Source organism: Nyctibius grandis, chromosome 1 (assembly GCF_013368605.1).
Source record: "Nyctibius grandis isolate bNycGra1 chromosome 1, bNycGra1.pri, whole genome shotgun sequence".
Taxonomy (NCBI): domain Eukaryota; kingdom Metazoa; phylum Chordata; class Aves; order Nyctibiiformes; family Nyctibiidae; genus Nyctibius; species Nyctibius grandis.
The window spans coordinates 98,930,954-98,956,688 of record NC_090658.1 but is presented as its reverse complement, the minus strand read 5'-3'; the positions used below and the strand labels follow the sequence as shown (position 1 = coordinate 98,956,688).

The 25,735-nt window shown below is 38.4% G+C and overlaps 1 protein-coding gene across 2 annotated transcripts in view; it reads right to left on the bottom strand.

The window, feature by feature from the left end:
- Positions 1 to 2,475: 2,475 nt before the first annotated feature.
- LMBRD1 (LMBR1 domain containing 1) overlaps positions 2,476 to 25,735 on the bottom strand; it is a 93,071-nt gene continuing 69,811 nt past the window's right edge. For both annotated transcript variants that reach the window (XM_068404542.1, XM_068404552.1), the window contains exons 14-16: positions 16,939 to 17,017; positions 3,611 to 3,702; positions 2,476 to 3,445 (exon numbers count right to left, since the gene is read on the bottom strand). In XM_068404542.1, coding sequence (XP_068260643.1) covers positions 3,326 to 3,445; positions 3,611 to 3,702; positions 16,939 to 17,017 — 291 coding nt within the window. In that variant the 3' untranslated portion in view covers positions 2,476 to 3,325. The remainder of the gene's footprint in view (positions 3,446 to 3,610; positions 3,703 to 16,938; positions 17,018 to 25,735) is intronic.

Sequence of the window (25,735 nt, the reverse complement as noted above, 5' to 3'; positions counted from 1 at the left end):
TAGTGCATACAAAATCTTTTAAAATCTTGTCAGTCAAATGATTCATTGAGAGAGAAACTTTAGTGAGGATGTGGCAGGTGAAGAATAGTTCTGATTATAAATGCTGAGTTATTTATTGCTTGTATGACAGAGGGTGACAGCAAATATCTGAAACAACTTTTGAAGTCTCATGCAGAAGCCTAACTCTCATGCAACTAGCAATGGGCTGGTTGTAAGTCTGGTTAACACCTGGATTAAAAAAAATGGTACTTACTGAATCCTCCCATTAAAGAGATAAAGCCACCAATTCAAAGGCAGATCATTGTATTTCTGCATAAAGACTATTTACAAAGGAAACAGGACTGGACTGGGAAGAATCCGGAAATAAAGAAAAGCCTGGAAACAGCAGAGACCTATAGCAACATATGCCTACAGACTGGCCAGGCATCTCGGCCAGGGACCCCTAAGCCTGCGTGCAACACGCAAGCAGCTATATGGCATGAAACCAACACCTTCCTGCTAATCTTCCCCAGACAAGGAGCAATCGCCCCAGCAAGAAGTTAAGATAGAATGGATACAATGCTGCAAAATTGGGTAGCACAGCCCAATCTTATACCCAAAAAGATTAAAAAACAAATCTGTACACAATACAGCCAAAGAAGGAAGTCATAATTGGTTAAAGGTGAAGATGAAATATGAACAAAACTCACAAAAAAGGAGAACATCTGAGCAGTTAACTTCATTTAAATTTGCTCATGTAAGTTTTCCACCAGGGCATCCACAAAGAAGTATATGCTAACTTCTTGATATCCTCTGGATGCAGCTTCCAGACAGTCACCATCAGGTTCCACCTCCTGTTTGAGTTACTTGAACTTATAATTCCTTGCAAGTTTCCCCAACGGTCCCATTTAAATAGTGTTCAGTTAATTCTAGTCAAAGGGAGCTTAGACTGCCTAGTTAAGTTTCAGTACCTACTATCAGTGTTCAAATACAATTCTGTCCTTTCAAATGTCCTACTGGTAGCAAAATGATTGATTGCTATTAGTTGAGCATACTTGACTGCGTATTTGCAGCTTATGATCAGCCTTCCAGGTTGCTACATAAACATGTAATTATTGGAGCAGTTGGCACAGGCAGCCTGTTTTAACTTCAATTTTCTTTGTTGCTGTAAGGGTCAAAACATCAGTTCCTTGTGTTCATGCATTAACTAAGCAACTCACCTAAGACTTCTTGAAATACTGAAACTGAATTAAAATTCAGAAGTTCCTGAGTGCCAGCTGTTCTGAAATACCACAGGAAGAGGCCAGACTGGTTTTTGAAATAACTGAACAGAAACCTGTTAGTTTTTAAGAGTTTGCAAACATGTAAGCAGGACATTATATATATATATTTATATATATTTTTTTTTTTTTTTATATATATATTATCCAGCCTGTGTATTATATTTACAGGCCAGATTGATGGGCCGAGGCCAACTGAATGAGGTTCAACAAGGTTAAGTGTCAGGTCCTGCACTTGGGGCACAACAACCCCATGCAACGCTACAGGCTTGGGGAAGCTGCCTGGTGGAAAAGGACCTGGGTGTGTTGATCGATGGCCAGCTGAATATGAGCCAGCAGTGTGCCCAGGTGGCCAAGAAGGCCAACAACATCCTGGCTTGTATCAGAAATAACGTGGCCCACAGGACTAGGGAAGTGATTGTCCCTCTGTACTCAGCACTGGTGAGTCTGCACCTCGAATACTGTGTTCACTTTTGGGCTCCTCACTATGAGGAAGACATTGAGGTGCTGGAGCAAGTGCAAAGAAGGGTAATGAAGCTGGCGAAGGGTCTAGAGCTAAAGTCTTACGAGGAGCGGCTAAGGGAGGTGGGGTTGTTTAGCCTGGAGAAAAGGAGGCTGAGGGGAGACCTTATCACTTTCTACAACTACCTGAAAGAAGGTAGTAGCGAGGAGGATGCTAGTCTCTTCACACATAGCACAAGAGGAAATGGCCTCAAGTTGTGCCAGGGGAGGTTTAGATTGGATATTACGAAAAGCTTCTTCACCAAAAGGGCTATCAAGCATTGGAACACGCTGCCCAGGGAAGTGGTTGAGTCACCATCCCTGTAGGTATTTAAAAGACATGTAGATGTGGTGCTTAGGGACATGGTTTAGTGGTTGACTTGGCAGTGCTAGGTTAATGGTTGGACTCCATCTTAAAGGTCCTTTCCAACCAAAATGATTCCATAATTCTATATTAGTAATTCCTCTACGTTTCAATAATTATTTAAGAATTCGTCTTAAGTTACATTTCCATGTGCAGTGCATGCATCATTTCCCTCAGGTAGCATTAGAAGTTTAGAAACCTGTACTTGTCAACATTTTTCTTTCAGAGTCTGTCAAAGGATATCTGAAGATATTTTTCAGCCTTAGAAATACAGCTCAGTAACTATATAGCTAAAATAACACTACTTTACAAAGACAACAAGAATCACAAAAATATTTATGAACTGTGTTTATATAAACATATTGGCTTGTAAACAAGTTGACAACATTTACATTAAATATTGAAAGAAAACTTCAATTTGCATTAGAGAAAAATAAGTTAAAAATTAATCACATCTTAATTATTCCATTGGTTATTACTAAGTCAGGCACCTGGCAGTTTCAGAACTGAACTGTACTAAAACAGTGCAACAATGCTGAATATTGTCATTTACACAAATTATTTCCTTTGACAGAGCAAAAGCCACCTCATAGTTACCTGAGGATTCCCATGGTAACTCAGCAGGGATAACAGTATGAAAATGACTTACTCTTCTGTTTTGGGCATACTTTAAGGACAGTCTCTTGTTAGCTAGAGTTTTATATGGGAATCCCAGAAACACCAGCAAAACTAAAGCAAAAGTTAAGTCACATCTTCCTGAAAGTGTAAGCCTCATCCAAATCTTTCTAGCAATGTTTATACCAGCTGTTTTGAAGGATTTTAGCTAGTTTTATTTATGAGCTTGAATAAGAAAAAAAAAGTCAGGCATGAAAGTATTTAAGAAAACCTAAGTCAACAGAAAAGTATCACGAATTCTGAAATAGTTACAATAGTTCATCAAATTATACATCAGAAAGTTACATATATATTTAATCATAAAACAGTATTTTCTATATATTATTCAAACCCAGCTTCAATATTTGTTCTGCTATAACAGTGATACTCAAAAAGTGATACTCAGTTTTTTATCCCTTTAAGTGAGTACACTTATTTCCTCTATTTTCACAGGTGCAAGGATGCTTATTTGGATACCAATTCCACATGGGTATGACTTTCCACATAATTTTAAATTACATTTTTCCATCCTGAAGGCAAAAGGCCATCAACGGTAATAAACAGACAGTTCATCATCACTCATGTCTGAATCATCTTCATCTACTTCACCTTCAATGATTGATTTCTCGCCTTTGCAGCATGAAACAATTAATCCAATTAGAAAGACCTGCAAATTTAAAATATTAAGTAAAAGTTACTGTTATTCAATTAAGGGGCATACAAGGGCAATATATGTAAAACAGAATGGCAGTGTGGTGATGCAAATGATTCAATGACAACTACTGTAAATTATCCAATTTGATTCAGTGATCTCTATAATCAAAGTACTTACAACAATGAATGCCCAGTTCCCAAAGTAATAGGCAGCACTGAAGAACCAAAATTTATGAAGAAAGAGGTACGTCCGAGTAACAATACACTGATCTAAAAGTAAAGCAAATAGTACTTATTAACACCGAACAAATAAAAATCAGCTAATTCCAATTTATAGGATAATAATTCAACAGTTTTGGAGAGTATTCAGCTCTGAAGAACAATTATACTCCATTAAATTAAATTTACTCTCCTCTATAAAAAAGGTACACAAGAGGCATATTTGTTATTATGGGAGAGTGAATATGAAAACAGGTAACATTAAGCTGAGAGTCAGACAAGTTATATATACCCATTACTATTGGGTATAATTTCTCCTTCAGATGTGTCAGTTATTGCCTGTTGTGACATAGATCTTAATTATTCACCTCCCATTTTAGATAAACTGCAGCCATAAGGAGGAGATACAAAGCAGACTCTGTACTAAAAAGTACATTTAAGTACTTTGGAAAAAAGTGTCTCTACCAGGACTGCGTAAGTTTTGTGAAAAATCAAATCAACTACAATGTTGAGTCATTTACACGAAAAAAACCACCACATACTGGGCCTTTGTGTCCCAGATAGCAAAGGGCTTAGATTCAACTTCCACATTAGATAACTGCTGCTTTAACAGTACCACATACTATAGCTCACTATTTCCTGGGGAGAGAAAAGTTGGGAGTGAAGGATAGGTCTTTTTCAGAAAGGTCTGCTACTTGACCTTGCCAAGATGATCTCCCCCCCCCAACCAAATCCCTGGAGTGTCTAGAATGATTGTATCTAAACAGATAAACAACTCAATTCCTTCAACAGTTCTCCAATGACTTACACTTGATAAAACTAAACAGAATAATTTAAAATACTAAGTTAAATACTACTTCATGCAGCAGACTAATCTCTGGAATCTATTACACAGTATCAGCACACAAGAAGTCAAACTGGGATTTCACAACTACTAGGCAGAAGAGATACAATACACAAACAGGCACATTCTGAAGATAATTAAAGTGCAAAACAACTTAATTAGAGAAAGCATGTGTCTCCACTAACACATATAGAGTGAAAGCACAAGAAAGGAATTTGGCTGAACTAATCTTTCCTGGTTTTCCAGACCAGATCTCACTTATGCACAGAAAACTGATTCCCCCCGCCCATTAACACCAGTCAATAGTACTTACCCGACAAAAGAGGAAAAAAATTGTAAAGTAGCACATCACTCACAACATTCCATTATTTGCTAGCATGACATGCCCATAGAAAAAGTGAAGTTTTCAACAAAGTAAGAAGTGCTGGTAAAATGAAGATGCTTCATAACTGCAGATAGTATTGTCAACACCATCTGCAGCTCTCCAGCTGGTTACTCAAATCAAAAAACAGCTAAAAAACTTTCAGATGGCTCTCTACAGTAATTGGATTAAATAGATGATGGTAAATATTTTAGAACTGTTTGACCTTGAGAAAACATTTCTATGGAATGTGTCACAAGTTCAGCTAACTTTTAGTTATTCCTTCTGAATTAAGATATTACCAAATAGGCTGACATGACATTTTTAATCAACTTATTCCTCCATATGACATAATTTAGAATAAGTTATAATGAATAACCTGAATTAAGAAAACTACTTGTTATCCAGAATGATAGTTGTGAATATTACTAACATACCTCGATCATTTGGAACAAAAGTATACCTGGAAGGCTACCAAGCCTCAGATAGATAACTGCCACCACTTTAAGAATACAGCATATTATGTAGTGCTGACCAAACAAAGGCAAAGAGCCAAGATTCAAGATAAAACAATTTTTTAAGCAAAGGATGACAAGTACTAAGAGCCACAACTACCTCAAGAGTCAACTATATTTTACTTCAAGGCCACTGATGAAGCTTTTCATTCTGGTGAATTAGCAAACTCTTAGGCTCAATGTACTAAAATATTTTCAAGCAAATCTTCTGAGAAGTAAATTAGCTATAGTTTAAGATGAATTACAAGGATGAACAAATCTTAAAACCTAAAAAGTAATTTCACATACTGACAACTAAAGTTATGAGAACTTATTTACAGATAATGCAGTATGTCTTTTCTGCATCTCAAAATACAGTGAGCTTTCACAAAAGCATATAGAAGGAAATAGTTTCTCAGAGAAGAGTTTGAAATCATTTTGAACAACATAATTTAAAAACATTGGCATTCTTTGAGAGTCAATACTGAGGTGCACATTTGTTTTACCCCTCCACTAATCAACTGGACAATGAAACAGATTATATCCTCTGTAAATCTGTAGATCAAACTGGGGAGAAGTGGGGAACAGAGGCCCAACACACTAGATGGTAAGATTCAGAGAGAGCCTATTTTCCTAGCCCCTTGAAATAGTCCTCAAAGTTTAACAGAGACAGAAGTGCTGCACCTGGAACAAAGTGACACCATGCAACAGTGCAGGCTGAGGGTTAGCATACAATGAAGATGTGTTTGTTTAGCTTGGAGTAAAGGTGCTTGCAGGTATGTCTTACTGCTACCTCTGCTATCTAGTGGGGGCCTACAATATGCAGGGTGAGATTCTTCCTAGACCTGCACAACAAAAGGACAACAGATGACAGAGTTGCAGCAAGAAATATTCCTGTTAGATAACAGGAGAAGCTTTACCATCAGCATAAACAGTGAAGCTGGTTACCCAAAGAGGTTTCGGACTGTACATCTGTGGAGACATTCACAACTGGATGGACCTGAGCAACCTCTCTCCTTGACCCTGCTGGGGGGTTGGACCAGACTACCTCTTGAGGTCCTGAGTGTGCTCAAAATCATTATCGTTCACATTACATGAAGGTAGATACAGAGACAACACAGATAGATCTAACATTAAACACAATATTTTGGATGGAAAACCCAAACTGAGAATAAGTTTCTTCCACAGACAGATGAAGTTTACATGCCCAGTTTCAAGCAGAACTTAGTTTTGCTTAAAATACACTCAAAACCACTTCCAAAGGAAAACCTGTGGCTTTACTGTGCTAGAATGTATAAGCATTGCATATTCCAAACGCTAAAAGCATTAAAGGCGTGGCTTCAGGTACCCAAGAACACTTAGTGTTTCATACAGCCCTGCTGCCAATCATTCAAAAGCTATGTTGCAAAAAGCAGCTGCTGCTCGCAGTCCAACTTGTAACTTGAGCTTCAAGAAAGGGTTTGATGTGTTTATAAACTTAAATTACACATCAAGTTCCAAAAGATTTGATATTTCACCTGGAAAAGTGTAATTAAGGGGAAATCTCCATTTCTTCCTTACAGGCATTACTTATGGACCTGCATCTAACCTGTGCCCCTACTCACAGTTTAAATATCTCACTTGGATAAGAACATTTATATGGAATGATGGTTAACACCCATCTCTGGTACCTCAGATGCAGAAGCACTTCTAACAGCTGTGACTTTTTAAACACATTGTTTCTAGGCTTTTGTGTATTTCCAGATATTATTTCTTATTGTGCTACTGAGATATGATGACATATCTGTTTTACTATTCCTGTATGCTTCACTTGGGTTATGTGACTTAAGACAAGCAGCATCTTATATCATAGAATCATCAACAGTCTACAGGCTGAGTCAGTTCTACATTACCATAAAACAAGTCAACTGCCTCTAAATTGTTTTTAAAGAGGCTCATATTTTCTTACTATAGCTTTCCTGCAACAAAACTAAAATGAATTTTGACAAATAGACTAAATAACTAGAGCAAGAACGGTTGACTTTGGATGCTGTAACTTGTGGAACACAGCTGGATAAACCACTCCTTAACATCTTCTTAGTTGTTATCTGGCACCTACAAGTAGTATCAATATTGATGTTTTTCTCTGCCACAGAATATCAGCATTTTAAGCAAAGTGAGAAAAACACCAGGATTCCTATGAACTGAGCAGGTACAGGGCAAAGATTTCAGGCTTGAAAATGGCCTCAGAGAAACATGCCTTTACTTACCAGAAACTAAGCAACAGCAGAAGATGAAGCAGCCTTTGGGTTATTTTACTTGAAAAATCTATGATAGCATATGTTTTACTGGATGGTAGAATGATTCCTAGATAGGTATGCCCCTTAAGCAACTCACTAAGGCAAACTAAGGGCTCTGACAAAGCCTTGTTATTTTTATAATGGGAACATTTTCTTTGCAGCAATATATTTAATGCTTTCTCAAACGTCAAAATACAAGGAATTTTTTTAATTGGATATCTCATCTTGAAGAAAAGCGTATTGTAACTCAGACCACTTATGAAAGACTATGGAAATGTGTTAAGACCCATAGATTAGCTCCATGGGGCTATAGTGTACACAGAATAAGAGTCCTATTTAATTTTGTCTTAAAATTCAACATTTCACTAGGGAAATCATGCAAAGAGTTATAGTCAATTTATAGTAATCAAACTGACCAAAAACGTTAAGTAACTTTGCCTGTACAATGAAACTGCACAATGGCCCACAAAAAACCATGACACTTCAACTAGGTAAGAAGCTGAGTGTCATCTAATGGCATAGGACCCATACAGCCATACTCCATATTGATGACTGCGTAATCTCCAATTAATTTTTCTCTCAAGCAGCAGCAACACTTCCACTTCTAGCATAAATACCTGTTGAGTGATCAGAATCCCTTTTGACCACCAGAAGGAAGGAGTGCTACAGTACTGTAAGCCATCCTGAGATGCATGGACTGGTTTTCCCACTCAATTAAAAAAATTTCAAACACAAAATAGTGGAAATATACAGCAAGTAATAAAATATACAAATAAATACTCTGCTAAAGACTGAAACCTCAAAAGACAGAACGTGGACTTGTTTCTGTTTCTGGCTTTGGTCACAGACCAAAGTGTTTGGATGGGCAATACAAAATAAGCTTCAAGAGTCTTCAGATATTAGCAGGTATATTAAAAGTTTTATAATTACAAATTTCCCCTTTGCTTTTGTAACTATCATTTCACAACTTAACATCTTCATCAACATTTTTCTAAGTGTTAAGGTCACTCCAGGACTTCCAACTTCCACAGTTTATGTTTAAGGTTGTACACTTTCACAGGTTTCTCTGGAAACAGCTTCATGAAGTGGCAGTAACAGCTGCCCCCAGCCACAAATGCAATATTTCTTTCTTTTCTTGTTGGCTAAACATGGAAAAAAGTGACTATGCTTTTAGTTGCCAGTTACTCAGCAGATTCTACAAAAGTGTTTTTTTCACATATTCTATATGAGCACATCCCCGCTCGTTCCATATTCTTCTCTGCTGTGATATATATATACACACACACACAAAATTAATATTAGCCTCATTGAGCTGTTGAGCCTGTCTTTTCACTTCACAATCCAGCCCCTGTGCTGCTACTTCTCTGGTTTCACTAGCAAAAATCAATCTGCTATACAAAGCTTTTACAAGTTTCAGTTTGTAGCATCCCATACCAGTTATCCCTTTCCCTCAGCTAACTTTTTCCAACAATTGCTTAAACCTTAAAGTTGTTGCTCCTTCAGCTTTTGCAATAATGCAAGTATTGCAGACCTTCACCACTGCTTGCCTCAAGGTTAACTTTGCAACAAATTTATACCTTCAATCTCTTATGAGGCTGAAAAACACCTTGGAAAACATACTACTGGAATTGGTTCATTCACATATAGCAAGGATCTGAAAACATTTCTCAACTAGTTGCATAACTACAATAGCTCCCCATTTAAAGAGATGTGAATCACTAAGCTTCCAACATTTCAAGATGACAGCACACTGAAGTACTACAGTGCACTACAGAAGCATGAGTATCAAATCACTCAGATGTTAAGCAATACTTTACAGCTATCTACAATCTTTTTAAATACCAGTCTAACATGTAATCTGGATAAAGTCTAGTCCAAAAACCTATCCTATTCAACAAGACTGCTCAGTAGGTTTGAAATCAAATCCTGCCAAAGGAAAAGATTTAGCAGGCTAAGGAGGAGCCAGGAACTTGGAAACCAGGGACTAATGAGGAACTTGGAAAAACTATTTGGGACAAACTATCATTTAGAAGGCAAACTCGGCTTTTTTTCAGTGACTCAAGCTACAGGTAAGTTGCATCTGATACCTCATACCGCATATCTGCAAATCAAACCCAACCTGATGATGACTAGACAGCCAGAAAATTATGTAATCAATGGGAATCAGTCTGGTTTTATAACAGTCAGATCTGATTTTGTGACAGAAGTTACAAGCCTGGATAACCAATAGCTATTTGTAGTTACTTTGCAGTACATTAACTATTGCGGCAGTCACACAACTTCTTGATGATAATTACACACTATGAATGTTTACATTAAATGGCTCAAGAATCTGCAAGTCCCATCAGTGCTAGCAGGACTTCATAGCATAAGGAGATTTCCAGTAAGATCCTCCAAGATTTTGTGCTGAAAGGAGAAGAAAGTCACTAGTCAAAGTTTCTGAATGCTAAATAACAAGGACGAAGTCCTGTTGAGCAATATGGGTCACGTAACCATTTTTTCCAAAAGTCAAATTTAAGCAAAGTAGCATGCATGAACAGGAAATACAGGATTTAGTTGCAGAAAGGGAGTACTAGATCTTACAAAGATACAAGCACAAACAAGCTTCAGCTAAACATAGGTGAGAGTTCTCACCACTTTCCTCTATACATTCAAAGTCTATCAGTCCTCTGTTTGCCACTTTAGATTTGGAGTTCATCCTAGCACAGCTATGGCATTACAATGGAAAATTGCACCAAGCTATAAGGTTTCTATTTTGGTTTTGTTACAGAGAATCTGAGAGGGTGCCAAGATTCGCATGCATTAACAGACTAGAAGAAAACCATTTAATGAGATTCAAAGAGCTAAAACATTTAATCTCATTTTTTGTGAGTTTAAAGGATGACTTGATTTTAACATTTATTAAATACCTTCAAGTGAAGAAAATACTAATGCTACGAGGCCATGTGTATAGTGAAAAGGTACAGCACGAACCAATGACTAAAATCCGAAGCCATGTCAATTCCAAACAGAGGTAATGTCCTTTTCCTACAGGGAAGCAATAAACCATTGGATCAACTTGCAGAGGGAAGAAGCGCTCTGTGTTTCACTTGAAACTAGATACCTTTTGAAACACTATGTGCAATTTAGGTCAGTTACACTGGACAGATGTATTTGGACACAAGCCTTATAGTTGCCTTTAAGCTGCTGACAAATTTGAACTTCTGCAAGAGGTGTTTTCTGAGTCTCCCTTGAACATCTTATTTTTAAGTAACTGAAGGCAAACAACCCTTATTTTAAAGACATACTGATAAACTTTGAAGGCAATACCCTAGGGATGAACATGGATGCAAGATTCCAGAAAGGAAGCAGTCAATGGACAGCATAACCCATTGTTTTCATTCTAATCAAAACACTTTCCATTAGCTACCTACCATGTTTTCGAGTATCAGCTTAGTACAAGCTTCAGCTTACACTAGTTCAGACTTCTCCTTGAAACTACATTACACCATTTGACCTTCAATGTTAACCTCATTTTTTGTCATGCCCTTTCTACTTGCCTCACACTGTCTTTAGCTGACCACTTAAGAAGGATATCTGTCCTATATGAAAAGGATTCATTGTTCTCCCCATCCTGAGATCATGCTACATGGAAAAGAATTTGGAGGATGGGGAGAAAGAAAGTATTTTAACAGACTGATCCTGACCTCTTAATATCCTTACATGGAGTACCTCAGATTCTGTCCTTAGACAGAAGTACTTATAGCCAGCTAACACTCAAAGCAGCATTTGACAAAGCAGGGTAACTTTCAGTACTGGAACACGTTACTCATTCTCTGGAGAACAAAATCAGTTATGACTATCATTAAAGAGTCAAACTTAAAAGACCCAATGCCAAATTCTTTCAAATAAGAAGTTGGATGTGAACTAGTGATTTTCTCATTAATGATGCTCTGAAAACAATGGCTTCCTTCCCATCCTTTCTCATTTTCTGCCTCCTTCAGACACAATTTATGATACAATTGACTGTAATCCAGTCATGCTTCTCTCACAGTTCAGATTGGACTGTGTAAATCCTAGGTCATTCACCAACTTAGCCACAGGACATGTCCTAGGCAGTGAAACAGACCACCTTCATGAATTGACCCTTTCTAATTCTATTGGGGAAGTCACATTTGAAGATGGACAGGAAACATCTGTATGTAGCTTCACCAACTGTAGTTACAGACTGCTAAGTTTTCTGCATTGCTGTTCCTGAGCATGTCATGTACTGAATTCACCAGCTGTCTCTATCAAGAGACAAAGATTATTTGATTACACCAGCAGAAACAGCTCCCATTTCGTTGAAAATATTTCTAATACATGTAATTAATGTTTCTCAGTGATGAAAAGATTAGGTGGTGTTGCTATTTATAGAGAGGCTAAATATGATGCCTTCTTCTTTTGGTAAGAGAACTGCCTTTATTAAAAGGATCATTTTGTAGACAAAGTGTTGGTAGGTTTCTTACTCAAAGGGGTACTTACACTAGGTTCATTACTCCATTTTAAGAATGGGTGCACACTCCTCAATCCTTTTTAGGGAGCTTCAACTCTTATTCCGAAGTACTGATAATATCAGAGCATCCCACTTTACCTGTTGGGCTTAAATCCGACAGGCAATAGAATTAGGATGTTGATCCAAGAGAATATGCAATTGCTTTACTGCTAAACTCTGTTTAGCATTTCAGAGTATCTAGTAAACGCAGTCTCTCCTCTCTCCAGTTATGACCTCTTGGAGGGAGAAGAGGGGTAGTTCAGAGTAGCTCATATCTGTCCACAATGGTGGGACCTAAACAGGGCTGTCTGGAGTCAAACATGCACCATTGTGCTTATTTGAATTTTCATGATTAGAGGACTTCAGTAGCATTAGGTATAAGTAGAAATTCAGTGTAAAGTACTAGCAAGGTCGTTCAATAAGGTAGCAGGAAAATGGATAAAGCCCTCATCAAAATCCTCATTTAGGCTTTTTCTGAAGCATTTTATAACTTCACAAATTAATTTATTTAAAACAACCATTTGGAAGTAGTAATCCATGGTCATAAGATACTTAATATAAAATTACTAATATTGAAAGTTCTGAGCAACTTGCTTGTGCTTTCACTTTGCATGCCTCCTGTATTTCTCTGAAGGAGAAACAAAGAATATGCTCCTCTTTTGGCATTCATATTTGGCATTCCTTTCCAACTTGAATAACATCTACATTTAGTCTTATAACTCAGGCTAAAATAAAGCCTGAGGTCTTGGCACTTGCTGACTTCCAGCTGACAAGAGTGTCCTATAAGAAGGCACAGATCTAATTAGCACAGTAAGTCCTGCTCAGTTCAAAGCCTGAGAAATGGAGATAACCTTTTTTCTTTCCCACTTCACATGCAGTTGGAGTCAGTGCAGGTCTACGCAAAAGGCCCAGCAGATAGACTGTACCCAGCATTTAGTAGGCCTCAGGTAAGGCTCATTTCCCCAATTAAGGAAATGAGAGAATCCAAGTCAAGGCGGACTCATAGCATGTTATGAACTTAAAGTGAATGATGCTCAAAAAACAACTTTCATGGTTTTCTGGTCTAGAAAGAGGCAGATAGTGTTCATCAGATCTCATAATTGAGGCTGGGAAAATCTTGTATACAGGCTTGCAGCTGAGTTGCTGCTCATTTACATTAAATCTCATTAACCTGTTTAGCTAAACCTATACCAAGTTTTCAATGCATTAATCCAGCTGCAAGACTCTTAATCACATAATTGAACTCCTTTGCTTGACCTCATGCTCAACTGTGGACCCACCAGTTCAGCTGGCATTAGTCCTTCAAAACAGTGATCAAATGAGGTCTTTGGCCAACTGTATCTAACACTGAAAACTAATGCTTGTTTTGCCTATAACAAATACATTAAACTTGCTGCTCCAAAAGACTATTTAAAAAGTTTTTAAAAAGCCTATGTTAACCAGAACAGAAGCCTTTTGTGCAAGATGTTTAAATGTAACTAAAAAGGGTACTTTACTGAGTTAAAGATGTAGCCTGCTTTATCACTTTTTGGCTTCTGTCCTGTCTGTTTCGTCTAGTTATGCTATCATGGTCCCCGTCATTCAGTATAAAGCAGATTCACCTCCTGCATACCAGGAGTAAATAAGAGACAAGCTTTGCTGTATGAAAGCAGACAATAAATGCTAAAACCCCATGAACTATATATTTATCCTTAAATACTTAAGAGTGGTTTTTATGAGGTTGCACTTGTACTACCTAATGTTTCTTCAGAAAGCGTAAGTGTCCTTTTCATCAAGCTGAACACTGGTTTGAAACACACATATAGAAAACACTTCCCATTAAAACCTGAAGATCTAACAACACTGAAGTTTTTGAGAGTATTAGTTGCTACAACAAGATTAGATCAGGTCTCTTGTACCATCTCAGAAAGAAAAAATGTACTTATAGTAAGCAGAGATCATATATACAACATCTGAGTATTCAACAAGACAGAGCAGATAAGCTTATCTATCAGCACAGCCATTAAAAGGTCAGTTTGTTTTATGTTTAAGGAAAAATACCTGTTAGAATTAATTCAGCTTAAATAAAACAAAATAAAGTAAGTGCAGAGAACACAAATCAATATTTGCATTTAGTTTCAGTTCAGTGCTTTACATAAGATAAAATTCTAGTACCAGAGAGATCAATAAAAACTACAAGTGCTTGGCCAACCTTTATCTTAACTTGGAAGTCAGTTGCATCTATTTTTGCTCTCTATTTAGTATCCTTAAAAACAAGAGAAATTGTATTTAAAAATCTAGTTCCTACCTTCAAAATAAGTTTCACTTGTCAACATATTCTATCCTATCACAGAGCAAAAGAGTAGCATCTACAACAGTTATTTTCTTTATTTTTCATTATCAGGTATTAAAACAGCAGGTATTCCAAGGCAAGCATTACATTTCCACTTTCTAAAATTGACTGGATGAAACAGTGAATAAAGTGTTTTTACTAATGCAACTTTTTTTCCCCCCAAGTTGAGCATTACTAAAGGAACTTTTCTTACATTTATAAAAACTCTTTAATGGCCTGACTGTATCTGTAGTTAACAGAACTCCACTATAGCCTTTTGATCACATTAACATTCACATTTAAGAAATATCCATCCATCTTCTACTTACACTAGGCTAGCATAGGACAGCATATCAATACCTTCTCCACCTCTTTCCTATTAAGAAAGGAGAACATGACTCAAAGATACCCAGTGCAACAACACATTAATGATAGCAAACCAAAGCCATCATTCACACAGGCCAACTCTTGTGTTCAGAACATCAGAACACTAGTTTTAAGCATCAGCTATATTGTTTCCATCGATCAAAGCAAATCAGGAAAAAAATCATGCAAATTATTCAAAGTACTCAAAAAATATCATCAAGCATAGGTGGAATTTAGGAAGTTTATTTCAGTTCAACCCCAGTTCCTACAATTAAGCAACAAAGTCTGAGGAAATCAGACTATTTGAATTTCTTCCAGAAAAGTAAAGACTAATGAGCTTATTGATGCCAGTGAGTTTATTTTTCTCCCAGCAAATACTAGCCAAGCTGAGAAGCTGTTTACAAGCAACAAAGATCTGCACAACCTGCTCAAAGTGATCTCATTTTGAAAGATGACAGATTTTGCTGTTCTAAACTCTGCTACAGAAGAGTTTCTATTTTTAATCACAAAAATATGGCAGCTTAAATATTAATTGAATGATTTGTCAAAAAATTAAAACACTTAAAACTGCATTAAGCCTAAAAATAGCCATCAAAAATACAGGTGGATGAATGATTCATTTGAAGTATGGGGAAGACAGGAGAAAAATCCATCCCCCTTGGGAAATGATGTGAACCACCAGGAATAAGACTAACACCTACATACTAAATTTGAGGACGAGTTTAAATACAAGTGAACCACCTTGCAAAACAGACCGCAGCCCGATAGATTGGGAACAAAGAACCAATGGTCCAGTTATCTCCAGTAGTACAAAAATTGTTTAAAATTAAATATTATCTTTTCCAATAAGACAAGTAGGAAGAAAACCTGAGGAGCTGCTAAGATCTTCTAGAAGAATAGTCAGAATTCAGGAATTAAAGAATACTGATGAGAATACAGGACAACTATTTATCTTTTCTGTCAACTCATAAACACAAGTCTTTTTAAATATGTAAATGCTTACATAATTCAACTCCTCTTTACACAGAGGAGCTGAAAGTTTGCCAGAGTGAGAACCGTTGAGAACTTCAGCCTGAAAAAAATCTGGACCATTCTGAAGGCCATAAATCTTTTGCTGAGATCAATTTTTTTAAACAGGAGATGAAAGCAATCGATAAAATTGATGGTGACCTTAAACAGCAGTATCAGTATTGCAATGGCTAGTGCAATCCAAACTGTGCAAAAAATGTGTATATGCAGAGGGAAAGCAAGGGAGAAGATAACATTGTAAAAAACAAATCCAGCATGATTTCAATTAGCTTGTGTTTTGAATGAAACCAGGCTAAAGCTCATTCCCAGCTTTAGCCAAGTTTCATAGAGGAATAAAGACTAAATAAAACGTTACCATTCTCTCTCAAAAAAAAACCCCTCAACATTAACGCCTACATAGATATAAAGTCAAGAAAAGCTCCACAATTATCCAACTGCTTGCTAGTCACTGCTCACAGATCCAGAATATTCACAGTACATCTTCTGCCCAAAGAACTGGTCAAAAAGGGATGGTTAATAACACAGATTAGAAAGGGTTATACTGGATGTTACAGGGAGCGATAAATTAAGAGTAAGAGGATTACAGGAAAATAGCCCAAGATCTCAAGTTCTACTGGTATTGTTGCTCACGGAACAGCCCATATTTACATTTTAATAAAAATTGCAGAATTCTCATATCTGTAAAGTTGCACTGAGAAGCTCAAATCTTAGTTTTCCTAAGTACATTGTGAAACTGAATAGAACACTTCTTTGCATGTTTCTATGATAAATATATACACTGAAGTGACACTTCAGATGCTGAACTATTCACTGGCTAGGGTTTATTTTTAAGGTCTTCTACATACATGTTCAAGCAAATGGGAGATTTTAAAGTTAACTGGAATGCATTGTTACACAATGTTTCTACTAAAAATAGTAATTTCTTCAAATGAATTAAGTAAGCTGTAAGTGAGCTGTTTTCTGGACATAGCTATACATCAAAGCTTTGTATTAGACCAAAGCAAATCAAAGCCACAAAGAGACTGCGCTGCTTATTACAGCTGAGCATGCACATATCACATAGGAAATACAGGAAATGAATTTATCTTACCTTCAGGTGCATCTGCATCACAGTCTTTAGATACAAATGTTGTCACATTCCTTGGCTGGCCATCAATTGTCTTATTACTCTGCATTATAAATACACAAAATTAGTACACCAGTCTACCAGCAATGTTCTTCCATACACAATGATGGTCCTTGAAACAGACACATCTCCCAATAATTTATTAATTTCATAAAAAAGGCTTTGACAAATCTCCTACAATACTCAAAAGGATTGTTTTTGAACAGTGTGTGCAGAGAAAGGTATAAGTGGTACAACATGATCATTTCTAAATATGCTTTCATTTAGAAGAAGTTAATAGCTTGTCTTCTTTTTGAAGACTCATGAAAAATAAAAACTTATCTCTGAAATTAAACCTTTTAACTGTGCATAAAATGAATCTGGAATTCAACTTTGGTGATGAAGGCACCATAGAAGTGTTAGGCTTGCATAATGATAACAGCTTACTTCTGGCCTAAAAGCCAGATGACAGTATCCAATATATTTAGATAGCCAGAGTGGAGAAGGACAAATTATGCTGAAGTGAACTGTTGAAACCCCAGGTATTCCTGTTTAAATGCCTCAAATCTTTGCAAAACTGACCTTTTCAGAGACTACATCAACTCTATGTACCACACTTACTTTTGTATAATCAATGAATAATTTTAGTGGAGTGCAATGCAAATCCTTTGTACTACATTGATTTCTTCATACACTAACTCACTTCAGAGGGTCTCATATCTACTGTACTTACTTTCACCCTCATGATTTCCTAAACAGGAAGCCCTCTAAAGAAATCAGTAAGGATTCTCCTTCAGGCTGAAGAAAACACGTCCCTTAAAACCTACCGGAAATCAGTACAAAACGACACAAAACTAAGTGTTTCTCTGACAACTTAATTGACCAAGTTTATCAATATTAAGTAAATTCAGCTTTCACTCTGAACATTCAAGAAAAACCACCAAGTGCCTATCCTAAAAAGCAGCACTTTGTATGAGCAGTTAACTTTGTTTCATGCAAACACATGGAAACAACTACTGCCTTAAAATAAACTGATCCAAAAGGAGCATGATTAGGCACAGGAATCAAGAACTAAAGTGGAACCAAAAGTAAGGTGACAATGTTTAGATAGAAACAATAGGATAAGAACAGAAGACATGAAACTTCAATTATTCAGTGCACATTTAGCATTGGTCCAGCTCCAGGAGGTGCTCCAGCTGGCTGTCACCAGTACAGCTTACACTGTAGAGAGTGCTTCTTTCAGAAGAACAACATTATACATTGTACAACTATACAAGGGCATACAAAAAGCAGAGAACCAGAGTCTTACCAGTTCAAAATTTTGTCCTCCTTATCTTTATTCATTTTGATTTTAAAATAGTAGGAATTTAAAATACAACGTTCAACAATAGCTAGACCTGCAGGTTTCCTTTGATAGCAGCTATGCTTTTTTCTAGGTCTGATATCATTCTTGTTCTCCATGAACACTTCTGTAATTTAAGACTTCTGACATATCTGGATTCTATTCTAAATGCTTTCCACAAGCTGAAGGCACCAGGGTGTACTTTAAAGTCATAAAACTAGCCTCTCTTTCCCTAGCAATCCTTTCGTCTCTCCTACTCAAGTCAAAACCTTGTAAAGGTCCACTGGAAGTTTTCTACCTTCTCACAAAAGAGACATGAAAACTGAAACACGTAGTCCAAAACAGAGATATAAAGTAAAGCATTTCATTGTATTAACCCTTCCTAACAAAAATTAAGAACCACATTTGCCATGCTAAGAGGAATGGTAAACTCATAACTACCAGCTGAACACCATTTTCATTTTTACATAGCTAGAGTTTCTAACATTCAAATTTAAGATTCTTTAATATATAAGTAGTACTACACAAAGCAAACTGCATAAGTATTAAACAAAGCAAAAGTAGTTTTACACAAAGCTAACTCACACAGAACAGAAATAAGTTAGAACTTATTACTTACATTAAAGGATTAATTAAAAATTAACAATATTTATGGTAAGACTCAGCAAGAGTTCAGTATCACCTCATCCAGTGAAAGAAATTAGAGTAAATCACACATATGCCAGCACATAGCTGGTTTCTACATGCTAGAACTCTTCCAAGCAGATCCCTGAACAGGCCAAAATCTGCACTCCTGAGTCCAGGGTTGTGATCCTACTATTTGCCCTGTTCTCTCCTCTTTAGGATCCTGAACTTTCACTATCTCATGCTCACTGCAGCCAAGACTGCCCTTGATCACTTCTTCCTTGTTTTCAGCACCAGGTACAAGACAGCATCTCTCTATTTCAGCTCGTTATTTACCTGTGCCAGGAAGGTATCATCAGTGCACTCCAGAAGCCTCCTGGATTGCTTGTGCTCAACTGTGTTGCTTTTCCAGCAGATACCTGGGTGGCTCAAGCCTCCTATGAGGACCAGGGACTGTGAACCTGAAGTCACTTACAGGTGTCTTAAGGGATCATCTGCTACTTCCTACTGATTAGGCAGCCTGTAGCAGACAATATCACCTGTGCTTATGTGCCCTCTAATCCTAACCCATAAGCACTTAGCTGGCTTATCCACCCCAAGGCAAAACTCTACACATTCCCACTGCTCTCTCATATGAGGGTCACCTCTTCCTATTGGCCATCCCAGCCTGTCCCTCTTAGAGCTCACACCTAGCCATGGCAGCACTCCAGTCGTGTGGGCTATTTCACCACATCTCCAATCCCAGTGAAACTGTAGACCTGCAACTGCAGGCAGACTTCTATCTCCTCCTTTGTTTCCCCTGCAGTATGCATTAGCACCCAGGCACTTCAGAGGCACCCAAGCTGTGCTGATTTCCCAGAAAAAGTATGAGAGCTTTGCCCTTAATGCTGTCATCTCAGCACTTTTGTATTAGTACACATACACATGAGGTAGAGCCCCTTTTGCCCCATAGGGCATGGAGAAAATGACTGGACATAGAAAAGATGCATAAGTGACAGTAGAGATGTGTCTACAGAACAGTTCCTCAAAATAATTTACTTAGCATTATGCAGTAGAGCACTCAAGTCTCAGACATTTTTAGTATGAGTATTGTCAGAGTAAAACTCCAGTGTTCCAGTTATCACATTCAGTCCAAAGCTGAAAGCAGGATGCCTCAAGGACAAGCAGGAGATAAAACCAAGTATAGTAACTCAGTGTGTGTGCTTCAAGAGCTGACACATTTTGGATAGTTAAGGAAATAGCAAGTTATCATATAAAGGGTTAGGTTACAGCCTGTTACACTTATATAATTTATTCCTGCTTATGTTCAGGATTAAAAACTAAAAAGATGTGTTTGAGCACTTGGTGATCTAAAGGATACTTCTAGATTCCTGCTGATGACAATGGAGACACTCAGTGTCCTGCAGCTTAGCCCCACTCCTCCAAACCGTCTATGTGAAGGTTGAGGAAGGAAAGTGACTGCTGCTGCTCTGGCTCTCAACCAGGGAAAAGTATCAGTGTCACCTATGGCAAATGCTGGCCTTTTAATTACTGTCTGGGCCAGTCAAGTCTTACAGGTCCACAAGGTAGAAACATCAGCATGCAGTGGTCTTTCTTTCAGACAAATGGAAAAAACTTGGCCTCGTCAAACAGAAATAGCAATTACACTTCAAGTAGGGGCAAAGTCATGTTTTTGCTACAAAGCTGAGAAGAAGGCCTGCATGGGGACAGAAGTCTTTACCTTTGTGAAAGGCTATAAAGAGACTCATGGCTGTTCAGCAAATGTTACAAAGGTTGTCTTAAGAAGTGAAACCAAGCATTCCTCAGCATTTGAAGATCTATGCAAGTTGACCAAAGCCCTAGACAGTTGGTAAGACACTATCCAAAAGAAACTTTCAAAAGTTTCCCATAGACATCACAGCTGAAGACACTTTCAATTAATTTGAGACACATGCTTTGAATATCCAACTGGTCAAAGAGTTAAATAAAGCAAGTAGCCCAGGTCTAACAAACATACATTGCCTCACAAGAACTCAATTTTTCTATACACAATTCAATTATCAGGAAAAGTCGACAGCACTTCAAAGTTAAAAGGTCTTGTGAAGAGTAACAGTCTCCAAAGGAAACAGTTCAAGATTCAAACAGGATTCTAACCTGTTTAATGCATCGCTATAGATTTTGGTTACAAGTTAGTTTGACAGGTTACTAGATTAGGAATTACTGTAGAACAAAAAAGGGGGAAGTGCTCCTTTTACACACTGTATTTCTGTGAGCCACCAGATTCTGACATATATGTTTATCATCCCACTCATCCACTAAACTGACTTGGAATATTGCTTATTTATTGCTTGATTCTGTACAGTGTTGGTTACCAGTGGTGTTACTTTACATGATGAAATTGACTGTGGTGTATGTGAGCAATGAAAATCTAGACTGTCCAAGCAAACTGGTGCATACAGTTTCCATCATCAGGAAGCTTGCCATATCCACAAAATGCATTTCACTTGTCCAGTTCCTGTGTATGTTCCTGGCCACTCCTCAGTTCCATAATAACCAATTCATAACTCTTAAGAATCTCCTCATTGCTAACATCCACAGAAAAATCTGTTGCTCCTCTTCATTCCCAGCCACCGTCTCTCCTCATTTCAAAATACAAAAATTTAACATCCAGTTACCAGGTTAGTCAGACACAGAAAATGTCTGGTACATTCTGAAAGATTCTTTGAGAGGATGTCATCTGAAATCCTTGTATTTACTTGGTATGCCAGAGAAGTCCAGGTGTAGTTTACCAGCATACTCTTTATGCTTCACGTTATATTAACAATAAAAATAACTTCCACCCAAGTTACTTTATGCACTTTAAACACAGCTCTTTGAAATGGGACATAAGAAGCTAAAGAGCCAGGATGGCTATCTTGCCCATAACAATTTTTTAATCCTTGAAATGAAAAGTCGTAGTGCTACTCAACCATTCCAGCTAATCCTTCTTACAGTGCTGACCAGGATTGTATTTCAATAGCTGTTTGAATGACATAAGAGCCTCCCTACTGCTGTGCTCCATTCTCTTCGCCCTTTTCATTGCAAACTATGTATCTATGTTCAGATACTATTTGTCATAACAAACACTTGCATGTCAGCTGTTTAAGTCCAAATCCTTCTGCCCCCGCCTTAATATACACACATTTTATTTTACTGAAACATTGCCATTTTATCCATAAAGCAAAACAAACTGCTAGCTACAGTCTTTATTATTTGCTTTTTCTCTTCAGTCTTCCATGTTATCTGCAAGTTTTACCAATGAAGGCTCCTTTTCTCAGGTCACTGAAAGGCTTAAAGACTAGCTTGGTAGCATCCTTAACAAAATTGTCCTTCCCACCCTTACACTCACAATGGTTTTGCACTGTAATGAGAGACATACGATCAGTCTACAATATAAAAAAAAAACACAACAAAAAAACAAACTGCTTTTTGCAGGGACTTGAGCTCATAATTAATTCAAATATAGCTATATGATGTCCTAGACTACATACAGAGTAAGTAATCATGCCAGGAGTTCTATGTAAACTCACTATAGAAGCAAACCACTTTCCTAAACAGATTTTCAGCTTAGTTTCTTGCTGTTACTATCCTAATTCTGACAAGTTGAGCCAATTTATAGATGCCTAAGCATGTTTATTTTGTATTAGTTATATCTAGCATAAAGTCTAATAAAAATGCATTAAGCTTGCTAAATACTAAATATTCAAGTCCCCCACAGTGATTCTATTATTGTGCTTGGATTGTTATCAGGATGACCAACCTCTCATTACCAGACATAATTTAGATGTAAAGACAGCAGAAAAGTAGCATTTATTGAATGCTTCACTTCCTGCAGTGACAATTCTACTACATCCACTCAGCACATTAAAGTTGATCAGGTTCCTCTTCACTAGCGTGTTTAACACTACTTCAACTTCAATTTTTCCTCATAATCCTTTTGCTCAAAAAGTATTCTGCATCTACTCTGTTTAAACAGAAAGAATTGATAGTGATAAGTTACACATTTTGCTAAGTATTTTCAGATGAAGAAGGTTGGTGGGTGACTGGTTTTTTAAAGCAGTGTGTTCTTCTCCTAGAAGCACAGCCTTCTAGAAAACTAACAGAAGTATTCCAAATTAAGGTCATGGAGAACAGGAGAAGTGCCTACGGACTGGAAGAAGGCCAGTGTCACTCCAGTGTTCAAAAAGGGCAAGAAGGAGGACCAAGGCAACTACAGGCCAGTCAGCCTCACCTCCATCCCTGGAAGGGTGATGGAACAGCTCATCCCAGATGCCATCTCTAAGCATGTGGAGGAAAAGGAGGTTATCAGGAGTAGTCAACATGGACCCACCAAGGGGAAATCATGCTTGACCAATCTGATGGCCTTCTATGAGGACACAACCAGCTGGGTAGATGAGGAGAGAGCAGTGGATGTTGTCTACCTTGACTTCAGCAAGGCTTTTGACACTGTCTCCCTTAACATCCCCATAGGTAAGCTTAGGAAGTGTGGGTTAGATGAGTGGACAGTGAGGTGTATCGAGAACTGTGTTCAGTTCTGGGCCCCGCACTTCAAGAAAGATGTTGAGGTGTTGGAGCGAGTCCAGAGGAGGGCGACCAAGCTGGTGAAGGGTCTGGAGGGTCTGACCTACGAGGAACGGCTGAGGGAGCTGGGGTTGTTTAGACTGGAGAAGAGGAGGCTCAGAGGTGACCTTATTGCAGTCTACAACTACCTGAAGGGAGGTTGTAGTGAAGTGGGAGTTGGCCTCTTCTCCCGGGCAACTAGCGATAGGACAAGAGGACACAGCCTCAAGCTTCGCCAAGGGAGGTTCAGGTTGGACATTAGGAAGAATTTCTTTTCAGAAAGGGTTATTAGACATTGGAATGGGCTGCCCAGGGAGGTGGTGGAGTCACCATCTCTGGATGTGTTTAAGAAAAGACTGGACATGACACTTAGTGCCATGGTCTAGTCGACAGGGTGGTGTCAGGGCAACGGTTGGACTCGATGATCCCTGAGGTCTCTTCCAACCTGGTTGATTCTGTGATTCTGTGAACTGGCTGAATGGCAGTGCTCAGACAGTTGTGATCAGCAGTGGTGAGTATAGTTGGAGGCCTGTAGTGGCGTTCCCCAGGGGTCAGTACCAGCTCCAGTCCTGTTTAACTTGTTCATCAATAATCTGGATGAAGGGACTGAGTGTACACTCAGCAAGTTTGCTGATGACACAAAACTCGGAGGAGTGGCCGATACACCAGAAGGCTGTGCTGCCATTCAGAGAGATCTGAACAGGCTAGAGAGTTGGGCAGAGAAGAACCTAATGAAGTTCAACAACGGCAAGTGTAGGGTCCTGCACCTAGGTAGGAATAACCCCACACACCAGTACAGGCTGGGGGTTGACCTGCTGGACAGCAGCTCTGCAGAGGAAGACCTGGGAGTTCCGGTGGACAACAAGTTCACCATGAGCCAGCAATGGGCCCTTGTGGCCAAGAAGGCCAATGGTATCCTGGGGTGCATTAGGAAGAGTGTGGCCAGCAGGGCGAGGGAAGTTATCCTCCCCCTGTACACTGCCCTGGTGAGGCCACATCTGGGGTACTGTGTGCAGTTCTGGGCCCCCCAGTTGAAGAAAGATAAGGAACTACTACAGAGAGTCCAGCAGAGGGCTACAAAGATGATCAGAGGACTGGAGCATCTCTCTTACGGGGAGAGGCTGAGGGAGCTGGATCTGAAGAGAAGACTGAGAGGGGAATCTTATCATGCTTACGAATACCTTAGGGCAGGTGTCAAGGGGATGGGGTCAGACTCTTCTCAGTGGTACCCAGTGACAGGATGAGGGGCAACAGGCACAAACTGAAACATGGAAAGTTCCACCTGAATATGAGGAAAAACTTCTTTACTTTGAGGGTAACAGAGCACTGGAACAGGCTACCCAGGGACATTGTGGAGTCTCCTTCTCTGCAAATATTCAAAATCCACCTGGACATGACCCTGTGCAACATGCTCTAGGGGAACCTGCTTTGGCAGGGGGTTGGACTAGATAATCTCCAAAGGTCTCTTCCAACCCTAACCATTCTGTGATTCTGCAAAATGCTCAAAGCAGCACCCAGTTACTTCAGTCTCATTTAAATCCCTTCTCCCAACCATTCTGGCTCAAGTTTTTGTCTTTGTGAAACTTATACTTAAACCCCAAACAGCACACCAAGAGATCTGGGCTTCATTGTGCCTGAACACGCGTAACCACTTCATGACCCAGTAAGCTATCTACATTTGCAAGATCAGATTTAACAAAGCCTGCCCCTCTAGGATACCAGATCTTGGTAAACAATTCTTCATAAAACCCCTCAAGAGACTAATGTTAACTACTTAATTCTGTAGATTTTATAGAACAAGAACTGCAGTGAGCTTCATGAGGCTGGACAGTCCAAAGTGTCTGAAATGTGATTAATGAGCACATGCTCAGCTTCGTTCTGATTATCCTCCTCTACTGTACCAAGTTATCTTTGTCATTTCTCACAAATATATGCATTAAAAAAACTATCAACTGCCAAACAATAACACTGCTTTCAGTCTATAGACAGCCTTACACACTAAAACTAATCCTCATTGCAGTCACTCAGCAACCTAAGCATACCAGAACAAAATCTAGTGGAAGCTAGCAGCTGTCTTACCAGAAGTAGTAAAGCAATATGCAAAGTTTTGCACTGTCTGAAGATTATCTAGGAATTAAGCTGTGTTATGTATAGTACAACCAGTTTCTGGCTTGTGTATTATCAAGAGACCTACTAGTAGTTAAAATAACCTAGCTACAATAGAGTCTTCAAAACTGA